This window comes from Hylaeus volcanicus, chromosome 5, assembly GCF_026283585.1.
Source record: "Hylaeus volcanicus isolate JK05 chromosome 5, UHH_iyHylVolc1.0_haploid, whole genome shotgun sequence".
Lineage (NCBI taxonomy): Eukaryota > Metazoa > Arthropoda > Insecta > Hymenoptera > Colletidae > Hylaeus > Hylaeus volcanicus.
In genome coordinates, this window is record NC_071980.1 from 4,003,268 (window position 1) to 4,015,716 (window position 12,449).

A 12,449-nucleotide genomic window follows, 5' to 3' on the forward strand; every position below is an offset into this window, starting at 1 on the left:
CTTTTGGCAACTTCTTGGCACTTGGCTCCATGTTCAACAGCAATTAAAGATGAAAAGCAAAGTTTTGCAAAGTTTTCGAGTAAACCTATCAAATGACATTCTTCTCTTCTCCGCTTCATCGACAAAAGATTCGATCGAGTAGATTTGATAAAAGGAGCGTCAAAGCCAAGTAAAATGATGATTCCTGAAGCTATTATCGATCACCCTCCGTCCAAACTTGTCTCGTAGGCATACTCACCGACAGCAGGAGCATCGTAGCTATCTCCTAGCAGAATCTCCGGCGCTGAATACGCCAGCGACCCGCAGGAAGTCTCGAGCTTCTGGCCAGGGCAGAATCTATTGCTAAATCCGAAGTCGGTGAGCTTGACGGTGCCGACTTTTTCGAAGAACACCACGTTCTCGGGTTTCAGGTCCCTGTGCACCACGTGTAATCGATGGCAATATGATATGGCCCTGACTATTTGCCGGAAGTACGTTCTGGCCACCTGCGGTCGATTAAAAGGGTATCGGTGAACCTCTGGGCGAAGGGTTGCCTGTCTGGAGGGTTTCATACAATCTCGGACAAAAGGGGAAGGAGTCGAGGGCGATATAGCATCGATACACGACGCTGAGCAAACCGATGGAGTCACTGCCGGGTTTACTAGCGGATCCATTACGCTATAAAAATCAGATATCGCGTTCGTTGTTCTTATCAATCAAAAACGCGCTCTATCGCTTTCTGACATCGTCGCTGACGTATCTACGCGTTCGAACACTGGTATAATATATAGGAAAAGTTATTATCGCTACATACACCTACTTTAAATAGTTTGGGTGAGGTAGCCAATAAAGCCTGAAACAGACAGTATAATCGCTAGGCGTAATCGAGGGATTACGGGTCTAAATAATTTTAGATAAGAGACACACAATACGGATGACAAAAGCTACGCGTGTTTTGCGATACTTGTTAAGACTTTTAGGTCTTTTTAGACGAGTTATTAGCGTGTGTAGTAAAATCCGCTAGAAACCCAGTAGCAAACCCAAGACTTCACGAAACTCCCTAGGGTAGAGGAAGATCATTCCGAGCTGAGACGAAGTACTACGGTACTGTACCTCCTCGCTGAGGCCACTGTCGTGTCGCATGATGTAATCGTAGAGATCACCGCCATCGCCAAGCTCCAGGATTAGGTAGAGCTTCGTTTGGGTGTCTATCACCTCGTAGAGCCTTACCACGTTGGGATGTTGCACCAGCTTCATGCATCTCACCTGGAAGGAGAAACAAAGATGTAAGATACGGGCGACGTTTAACGTTGCCTGGTCAATGACCCTTTCTCTCCTTCTCTGCTCCCTCCCCTCCTCCTCCTACACCCCTCGCGCCATTATCTCGTTGACCTTAACGAGAGATCTACAAGTTCGGAGCGGATCGTTCGTAAATCTGTCCTACGCGATGGCGTCGCAACGGATCTTGCGCAATCGGCCATTAGGTTTCAACGCCGTGTGTCGCGAAATGATGGAAATCACGTACGTAGGAAGCCGTTCAAGCTATCAGACTCTCCTCCATCGACGCAAGTGTTCGTCGATTGGATCCTTAATCACGGTTAGGTGTCATCTTGCGATTAGAAGGTTTTGTTCTCTGAGTGAGATGACCTTTCGATGGAACAGAATCTGGCTAGATTCGCAGATGACTTGGGTTTCTAGAGTCTAGAAGGTCTGAGAACAATTGTAGGGTTGGAAGAAGAAGAAGATATTTTTCTGGTATGTTGGAGAGCTAGATCGTCGCGTCGTTTGATATGAAACTTACTTAATAGAGATATTGAACTCAATAGACGCTAGGATGTAGCGAAACCTCTTAGAAATAATGGTCAATAGACCGAATGAAATATTTGTTTGTGACTCCTTGGGAATGACGAAGTGAGTTGATTTAATAACACGTCCTTGGAAAAGTTAGAGTTAGAAAAACATACGATACTCTCGCAACGTGTAAGTATGCTAGGTGATATAAGAAAATATTTTTCACGGTATCTTCCATATTTATCCCTCTATGTTTATTCCTTCATGTTTCTATTCTTTCCCCCAATAGATGATTTTCAACAATTATGCTCTCTCAAAAATAATAACAATAGTATGCATGTTTGGGTTCGGATTATTGTTAAACCAATGAGCCAATCGATATTTGAGATACGGTGGATTTCATGGCACGCAACAGCCTCGAAACTTATAAACAAAACTCCCGTCGTGCTTTGTTGGCCAAGCAAACGGAAGGAAGGAATTAGCATGTGTTTCGATTTCCTTCGCCGGTCTCCTTTATGCGCAACATTCTCATTCAGACGAATGTAGAGGGGAAAGGAACAAAAGGGAAGCATACATGGCCATCGAAGAGGCACCATCAGCTCTTCTGATCTCAACAATGAAAAACTAGACCAATGGTTTCCAAATTGGTGGTAGAGGCACCATCAGCTTTTCTGATCTCAACAATGAAAAACTAGACCAATGGTTTCCAAATTGGTGGTAGCCGAACGAAAAGCATAGAATTATATAATTTAACTGTGAAGGCATATTTGTCTCATTTCCTCAGGAAATTCGTTAGACGTTCGTTATTACAGAGCCCGGAATATAAATGTTTATCACAACGAATTTATATTATTTCTTTCGTACATTTTAGTTCGTCTGGATTTAATAAGGTTCTCGAAGAAGGTTATTAGAAATTAAAACTCGAGAAACGGAATGGAAAGCACTGGTCTAGACCCCTCGCACTCTCTTACCTCTTGGAAGAGGTGAGATCTCGAGACCTCGTCGAGTTTGCTCTTGTCGATGACCTTCACTGCGACCTTCTCGCCAGTGAAAACATGACGTGCTAGCTTGACGACGGCGAAGTGACCGCGACCGAGTGTCTCCTCCAGGTCGTAGAGGCCGGCGATCTTGCCATCGTAGTTGTATCCCACCCTCCGATGCATCTCGGGTCCCTGAAACGAGGGAAAGAGCCATAGTTAGTGAAACTGGTGTAGTTGGAAAGCGCTTCAACTCGCGTTGCGCTGGTAGAGGGGGGCCCCCGTTCGCAGAGGAATCTTTTCGACAGCCTTGACACACGAGGAGGGCTCTATACGTTACATTGGACGAGAAAGTGCAAGGACTGGTATTGACTCTGCAAAGTCTCCGAACGCGATTGACTTTCGGTACACTACAATCGGTTATAGTTAATTCGGAGTGTTTCTCGAATTTTGTATTCTACCTCTCCTAGCGTAGCTTGTGCGTGGTAGCATTTATTTATGAACATTTTTTTTTTTTATCTATTTTGATCTCCTTAATGTTAAAGGTCGTAAGTTCCGAATATCTTGTACGATAAAACGATGGGAGAGGCGCACTCTCGCAGATCACTGAATATTTCTACCTATTATCGCCTACGAGAATGTAAAAAAATAAAAACATGATTTAGGAAAAAAAAATTAACAATGACCTCGAAACCCCTGTAAATAGCCCCAGATTTAATTTTCGGTTTATAATTAACACCGTGCCAAATCAACGTTGCTTCAAAAAATAATATTTCTTTTCTACACGTTGTACGGGAACGTCTTTATCAAACAGGAAATATAACTTTTTTTTTCATCAAAACAAACTTGTAAAGTTACGACGAGTCTTATAAATAGGATACTAGCACCTACAAGTATCTAATAATATCCAGATACTTACACAACATAGAGGGTAAAAAAAAAAAAGGAACGATAATGTAAGTTTCTACAAACATTTTTCACAAACAAATCACGACATTATTCTAGAATTATTCAGCTTCTAAAAATGGGATAACAACTACTGAATACATTCTTGTTTCGCTGACTAATATTCTAACGACTGCGAACGCAAATTGAATCTATTCCCGCCATTTCTATACACCTTGTATGGAACCAGTCGAATGAATCGCAAGCTCGTCACGACTCCCGAGTGCAACAATTCGCACCGTGATAGCAATAACAACGTACACGTGCTTGCAGGCGCGCGAACATCGAATTCTGTAAGCCAGTGTTTCTCAAACATCCCCTTTCCACGAACTCCCTCGATAAAGAAGAAATATTACTCCATACAGTAGAATTAAATTAATAAATTTCTTGTACACCACAACTAATGTATCATTTTACTAAAAATGTTGACAAAATTCCAATGTATTATCGAAACATAAGTAGTTTAGCTGGCGAAGATTCAAACTTTTGTTATCGTGTAGTTCTTATTTTTTTTTAAAGATGTAAGAAACAACGAAGCGATTGTACGCCATATATAGAAAATAAATTTTCACGCCCACTGGACGCGGAATCAGGCTCAAGGTAGTCGCGTCACTCTCACTTTTCCGCTTGTTGACGAGCGGCGCTGTCATCGCGTATAAGGATAAACGAGTACCGTTTCCGGTGCCGGTTCTCTCTTCCGGGAGGCCGAATGCGGTGTTTGGGGATCGATCGATCCCGTTCGAAAGCTTTTCCGGTGCAACGCGTGTTTGTCCGTCCGTGAAAGAGGGTCGCGAATTATTTTTAGCGCAAACAAGTAATAATTAAACGGATCCATCGATCCACGGGCGCGAGATCGGCAGAGGATTTCGGTAGATTGGAACGAGTCGATGGAACGTGGTCAGGTACTGATTGCAATTTACGATTAGAAGTCGACTATTCTCTAACCGACACGCGAAATTCGTTCTCGATCGTTCCACGTTGCGGTGCAGCGTTTCGCAAGCTGCCTGAAAGATTAGTATCCTGTGTGATTTTTCATCTAACGATTACAAATATGTGGCAAATGTTTATTGGTTATTTAAAACACAATGTGAAACGAGAATTGAGCGAGCTGTTTTTATTTAATACAATTATACGAGCTATGTAACTCTTTGAGGTTCGGGTGAAATACTGAACGTATGAATATTACGTTAGTAATATTCGCTGGAAAATGTAACGATAGTAGAAAATTATTGAAGATAAGCGGGAATATGAAACTCTTCTGAACAATAGAAAACTTGTATCGGTTAGTAGTCCATATCCCTCGATGTAAACGAAACGCAAGAGATACGGAGGTGATCCGTTTCCAAAGGAAGCACCGTGCAGAACGCGTACAGTGAGAGCGGGCGATCATGAGATCAATGTAAGAGATACACTCCATAAAATTATGGTTTTGCAACGTTCTCGTAAAAGTAACTGACCTGTAAACTATCGGAACTAGATATTCCCCGTGAGATTCGCCTTAGGAAATGATAGCATCGAAGGCGAGAAGGGTTACCGATAGCCAGGGATGGGCAGAATGTAGTTTGAAAGATACATTCGAGTGACGCATACGCTCTGGAAATTTGATAGAGACAAATAACGCTATATCAACGTACAATTTTTATAAATATCCAACCCCCAATTTGCAGTTTAAATCTATAAACTTCCTGGTCGTAAATAAATTTATAAATTCTCTAAAAGAATGATACACGCGTGCATACGTGATCAGTTTATGGATAATTGAATAATTGAGTTTGAAACTTTCTAAGAGATATCACTCGAATGTGCTTATCGCGCAAATCGTTTGACGGACACGCTCGCGTCACGCTAGTTCCGGTTTCTTTTGCAAGCCACGCTCTACAACACATTTACGTCAGGGCTACGTATGTACGATGGACGTCACAGAAGACACAGCGAACCTTGTTCACTGGACTCCTTCGGTACGTATGCACTCATCGATGTCAACGGAACGGATGTAAAAATACATTTCTTTGAAGTGCACGGAAGTATGAAAGGAACGGACAAAGGCGCGAATAAAACGCCCCTCCCCGCAGTTTTGTGAAAGGCAGTTCGAAATTAAACTCAACTGCAACGATGAAAGATCACGCGGAAAGAAATAAAATGAAACTGTACTGTAAAGTACAGTACAGAAACTGATACTGTAAAGTAAATAAAGTAATAAGTACTTAGCTCTTCCTATATTTATGTATTTACTTAATATACATGATTTCAATCATTGCAACCTTCTACTTTTGCTTACTACCCCTTTATGGATTCATAATAATTTTACAGAATAAAATAGAATTTATTTCTAATTCAATTCTAACAGAATGTTACTTAAAATTAAACCACGTTGCGTGAAAATTGACGTCGTAGTACCGATCAAAACACTCTCTGAACTGATCTCGAAAAGATTTTAACGGAATCACATGTTAGGTGTATGGACATCGCGAGAGCTTTCGTAACGTGCCCGATACGGTTCCGTAATCCTTACCGTACTTACATAAGCATGAAACGTACGTGTAACAAGTGAATTTATTTTTCCTTGTTACGGCGATTCCTCTATCGATTCGAGATTTAACAAGCTTGTTTACTCATCCGTCGTATAATGATGTAAAGTGAACAAAATCGTCCCTCCTAAACCTAATTAAATACGAATGCACTAATTCTGCGTAATTAACCATTAAAGACATTGCATCAGACTGAAAACCTGACAACTTCCATGCTCCTTTTAAAATATAAAACTTCTTCTTTTATTAAAATTTGATATACTCCTCTAGTAACGTGCATATTGAACATTTTTAAGAATTTATGACTCAATAAACTCTATCGACGACAGCTCTTGATATTTTTATATCGTATACGATTTGATAAATTCTTCTTGGAAACGGTATTGGTCGACTCCTTCGCGTGTGCGAGAAAATGTCTCAGCATTGTTGAAGAGGCGCTCAGCAGACAAAAGTATCGTTTCTAAGAAAAGCGGACATGGAGTAGGTTTGCTCTCGGAGGCCAGTCTAGGTTACACAAAGTTAGCCGACCATTATTTTTGGTCGGGTTGCTCTGTCACGATGTGTATTTCTACCACCCTGGCAGGTACAGCCAGACAGGCGTTCCCATTAAAATGCCACAAGCAGTCTAGGGAAATATTTAGCGATACATAAGAAATTAATTAATTACTATAGTTTCAAGGTGCAGCAAAATCGCGAACAGTTAATTAATAGTGGAACGAGATCGATTAGAGTGCACGCCCTATGAACTCATCTCGATTACCCGTTCCACTCCGAGCTAGTCGATGCATCTTATGGGAATCGCAATGACCGTGTACCTAATTAATTTTATCGCGTTGATCGGCAGGTCACCCGTATGTATCGAATACGGGATATTCGAGATATTCCGAAACGCTCCCAGCCGATGGGAAACGAGCTCGAACGTCGTGCAACGAACTCTCAAACATGCCGCCCAACGACGCGAAAAATCTATAACACGTCGATTCGTTCGAATACCTCGCAGCGACTGATTGGACTTGACATTTTGCCGATAACAATTTACGTCGGACCCTCTCCCCCTTCTAGACAGCATCCACCTGCACACGACGCGTACTTGTCGGTCGCCCGTTGGCCTGGTTCCGTTGCATACGCACCCGGAATAATGAGCCACGAGCGCCTATCAAACGAAGATAAAACTTTACGGTGCCCCCTCGAACGTCATACGTCCAAATATATATGGACAAAACTTTTGTCTAGATAAAAACATCCACCGACGGGTAACGAACACGCAACGAACGAAATTAATTCTCTCGACACATTGACCGCCATATCTGGAAGGTAGAAATTGTACTCAATTGTATTGGGTTGTCGAGAAAGTATCGTGCCAATTTTTAAGAAACATTCAAAGACACGTTTGAATTTCGATGTATGTATTTATTGAATTATATATGTAACATTTTGTTCCACAATTTTTCCACCTTCTAAGGGATGTCCACGTGTTATTTATTTTCAACCATTCCGATATATTCAGACCTGTAACGTCTACTAAAAATCGACACGGACTTTCCATACAATCCGATACATAGTAAGATGAAATCAATGGTAAAGATAATATCCCAAGTAAATGAATAATCGTTTATTATTGTAGAGACAAGTTTGTTGACTCAACTACTTCAGACACGAGTGCTACTATGTATACCAATGAATCTCTGTGTATATAATTCAACAGTCTCCTTAAATGCACAAGTTTCTCTACGATAAATGGACAGTAACACGATCCGGGATCGGATATCTCGATGAGACAATGCTAACGCAACGATCGAACCTTTTTTTATTATTACCGTTTTTGTTGTAAAACTGTTACCATCGTATTCGTGACATTTTTCTGAATAAAATGAGACCAAACGCGACGTAATTCGCAACATGTGTACTACATATTGTCTCACCGAAATTAATCCCGGTGTTGGTCGCCATTTTCTCATCCGTCCTCTTCTTCATTCGCTGTCCTTCTCTACGCTCGAAGTTTGTTGGCAAAACATTAGAAGATACAGCAACGACCGAAGGAGGCATGCAAAATCGGAGACCCAAAACATAGCACTCGAGGTTCTTATGTGTTTACACATGACTCGAGTCGAGCGTCGAATGTAGAAAAGGATAGATAGTGAAGGAGAAAGAGGTCCGAGAAAAAAAAAATCACTCGACAGAAGCGTATCAATCGGTTCGAATCATATTACACCGGTGGTCGGGGCTACTCGGGCGAAACTACGGGCAAAAGAAATATGAATGGGCTCGCAGCGAGGGGGATGAGTATCTGAGAAACATACAAGGTGTCCTAGCCTAAGTAATACAGAGCTCTAACTCCAAAACTATCGGCAGAATGGAAAATTTCAAATATGAAAATTGCACGGTGAAATGAGGCTCATGTTTCAGCGAAAAGGAATTTTTGTTAATTTTGTTATTTAACGAGATATGATGGTCAAGTTTCGTTTTTCAAATGGAACTATATATATTTTTTTTTATACCATGCGATATAGTACTTCTCAAGATCAATTCATTAAGCTTCAATGTATTTATCCGATTTTTATTAGTTTTCAAGCTATAACGCTTCAAAGTTTGCTAATTTTCAAGGAGAAAACTCGGTCCCATTGATGCAGTAAGCACCGTGAGGTTCTTGAAATCGATAAGGAGGGTCTCGTTTAGGATTCTAGGCCCAATGAAAGAAAATGGGAGGAATCCCAATATTCTGGGATTGCTTTAAAAACAGTTTGCGCGTGAAAAATATTGTAACATACAAAATGGGTCCAAGGTATTCGATGCAGCAACCACCTGTTTTGCGGATCGCGCTGAAAACTGTGTTACGGTAACTATTACTCTCGGTATGCAACGTTTGACGCAATTCTGAGGGGAGCAAGTCTCCAAGTTCCCTTGTAAACGGAAACTATTTTATCGACGCACCGACAATTGCGTAACATCGGATGAAGCGTGAACTCGTGTGTACGCTCACCACGTACAAACGACACGATCGCAGCGAGTTTATCGCAATACGTACATACTGGGCGTGCATCGGTGAGCCGAGCTCCCGATAAAAAGAACATTACCGCAATCATCGTTTCCGTAATATCGACTCGTTTCAATCGACCGTGCAATTTTGTCGTGCATCGCGAACGCGATCAGCTGTCGGAGATTAGAACAACAATGACAGAACCGCGGCCGAAGATAGACGAATTTGTAATTCTTATCTACGCACAAATTTCAAACGACGAATAGAAGATTAATCGCGGTTTATCGGCGACTCTTTGCATAAAAATTAAATTCTACTGTGACCCTCTTCTGTTGAAATATTTCAAAGTTGAGGAAAGGTTGCGGAATTGGTAACAGACGTACATGCTGACACGCAACGAAAACAGATAATCGTGAACGTAGGTAAATTGGATTGAGTACGCGGTAACAGAGATACCTAATCCGATCAAGCTAGTGAAATCATACGTAGGATTATCCAAAGTAATTCAATTAGGATTCGTAGTCAATTTCACCGCAAGGACACGGTATTTATCCCTTTGCTTTTGAATACACGAAAATGTGCTACGAATTCTACGTTTTTGTAGAATATACTATAAATTAAATTAATTTTACCTCAACCTATTAAGATCTTGCAGTAAGATAATGTCTGTAGAAACTTACAGTACAGTTCGATTATGGTTTTAAAAAATATGACATATTTCTAGCGTCCGTCATCGGATATTAATGGTCGTTCTACATGCACGATCATTAATAGTTCCTTTCCATATCGAGTCAACAAGAGAAAGATAATGGTCGATCCAAGTATAGTTCAGATAATGATTAAACGATTCGTCCTCAATTAAGCCCTCTTATATAATAAAAATAAAAATTATTATTATCACGTAAAAAAGGTTGAAGAGTAGAAGTTTAGTGTTGAAGTATAGTTAAATGGAATTCTTTTTACAATGATCATCGATAATTTATATTTTTATATTTTTATCTCATGTCTCGTTCGTATTGCTTTACTCTCACCTTTTGTTATCAAGAGCACAATCTAAAAGTGGTACACCTGTCACTTGCATGTAATTATAAATACCACCAGATGCCAGAGTGATATTTTATAGGAAACATCGTAACTTAAAAAGGAAGATCTTCGTTTACGAGCGAATTCTTGAGTAAAATATACAAAAAATGGACAGCAATTTAAAAGAGAGAAAAATAATTTGATATCCGATTGACTGAACGGAAAAGGATGGGATTTTGCAACGGTACGATAAATTGACTTCCAGATTAGCTGGTATCTCGATTAACCAGAAATCGAGCAGATTGTACGCGGTGATGCATGTTGGTTGTCCGAGCGAAAGGAAAAGAAAACTGTCGTTAATCAGCAATTTCACCGCGAAAAACAAGTTTCGCTGATGGAACTCGTTGGCATTACCGGAAAGGTCGACGACGACACGCGTATGCGAACGACGAGCGCGTCTCGGCAGGAACCGAAGCCACGGTTTTCTGTGAATTTTCATTCCCGTCGATATCTCCTACGCGTAAAATGCCAACGAGTCGCGTGGCGTGCCGTGCCGGCAATAAATAAGCGAAATGAATAACGCGTTGCCTACTTCTACGTAATGCAACACGAATGGATTAATCACCAACTTCTCGAGAGCGCATTGACGCACGATACCGTCGCGAAAACCACACACACGCGTCCGTACCGTCTTCTTTAGGTTTTCTGCTTTATCGTCGATCGCGTATCGCGTTCAAGATAACGCGTTTATATGTTCATCGCTGCAACTACTCATCGGACAAAAATGTCGCTATAGATAAGTGAATACTGTGTCGCACTTAATGTAAACAAAGTACAAGGACGGGAAACTCATAAACAGTTCTCTAGTAACGGGAAATTAAATGGACTCGGTGTATTGTAATTCATTTGACTTTTAGCAAGGAGTTCATTTTCTGCGTCTTGACTCCGAGGAGCCAAGGCAAGCCGCGATGTTACATGTGCTCGGAGCTCACGTGTGTAAATGCACGTAGATTTGAAACAGATATCGTTATGGACTGTTCGAATATGAAATAAAAAAGAAAAGAAAATGGAGGCCTATCGCAGATGTTACAAGTACGTTACAACAGCCCGTAAAAGTAGGATGAACGGGATTTAGTGTACGCATGGTGTTCCATGCAATCCCCGATTTAAGAGGCGATAACCAATGGTAGTGCGTAATGTAAACGCATCGCCACGGGTGCGTAACAGGTAGCACTGGCGTACCGTTACCAAGTTCTTCGGAGCGTTTTCAATACGTGAAAGATACCGAATGTATGCCACGCACAGAAATCTCTAAAACCGCATCGGGCAAAAACAACCAGCTGATACTCAGTCATGATCGCGGTAAGAATAATTGCGAACGATTAAAACATTTTCTCCGCGTATTCCTGACGCCATAGAGAAAGAACAATTTTCACAAGTTGCGACCGGATATTGTGAATCATTTAAATAAACATAAAAATCCGTGGTTTGGTCTCGAAAGTATTTCGACAAACAGGAAGAGAAAAATGGCCCTCCTTGTTTATCATTTATTCGTTCCACGAAGTCTATCTGAATGCGAATTTTGCCCATCCCTGAATGCAACGAAGTGCATACGTGCATTCCGCGATATCCGGAGCGAGAGACACAGGCAACGAGACGAAAGGAGAGGGAGAAAGAAGGACGATCGAAGTGGAGACTCTGTAATCCGTATCCGTGAGATGATGGTGTACCGTGCCACGCCATTTTTAGTCGTCTCGCACTCTTTTCCTCCTCCCTTTCCTTCCGTCTTCTTTGACCCCTTTCTCTGGCGACGGTAAACGAACATGACGTAATAAGACATTAACATTTCAGCGGTCTACCCGGTTCGTTAACCTGTCCAACGAAATATCGTGGGTCACTCGTTTCTTTTTTTTTTTATTTTCTTTCTAAAGACTCCACGAATCTTCCGTTTGCTTCCGGTCAAATGGATCCACGTTATCCTTGGTCCGATCCACTATTAATTAAACGGGCTTGAGAAAGTCCTCGCGCAGGCGTTTTGCGATACATCGCGTCAGAGTTGGGTAGATCTTTATTTTCTTGCTTTATATTTTATTCGACGTTTTTACTCGCCGCATTAAAAAAGAAACGAATGTATGCAACGATCCTACGCATTGGAAATTCATCACCGAAATAAAATCTAATTATATTCTTTCCTACTATGTGAACGTGTTGGTTTTTGAGTTTCCATCT

At 41.2% G+C, this 12,449-nt stretch overlaps 1 protein-coding gene across 2 annotated transcripts in view; it reads right to left on the reverse strand.

Annotated features, from left to right (window-relative positions):
• Positions 1-12,449, reverse strand: part of LOC128877701 (serine/threonine kinase SAD-1-like) — a 49,781-nt gene that overhangs the window by 5,709 nt on the left and 31,623 nt on the right. For both annotated transcript variants that reach the window (XM_054125240.1, XM_054125239.1), the window contains exons 2-4: positions 2,742-2,942; positions 1,093-1,245; positions 239-485 (exon numbers count right to left, since the gene is read on the reverse strand). In XM_054125240.1, the coding sequence (XP_053981215.1) occupies positions 239-485; positions 1,093-1,245; positions 2,742-2,933 (592 nt within the window). In that variant the 5' untranslated portion in view covers positions 2,934-2,942. The remainder of the gene's footprint in view (positions 1-238; positions 486-1,092; positions 1,246-2,741; positions 2,943-12,449) is intronic.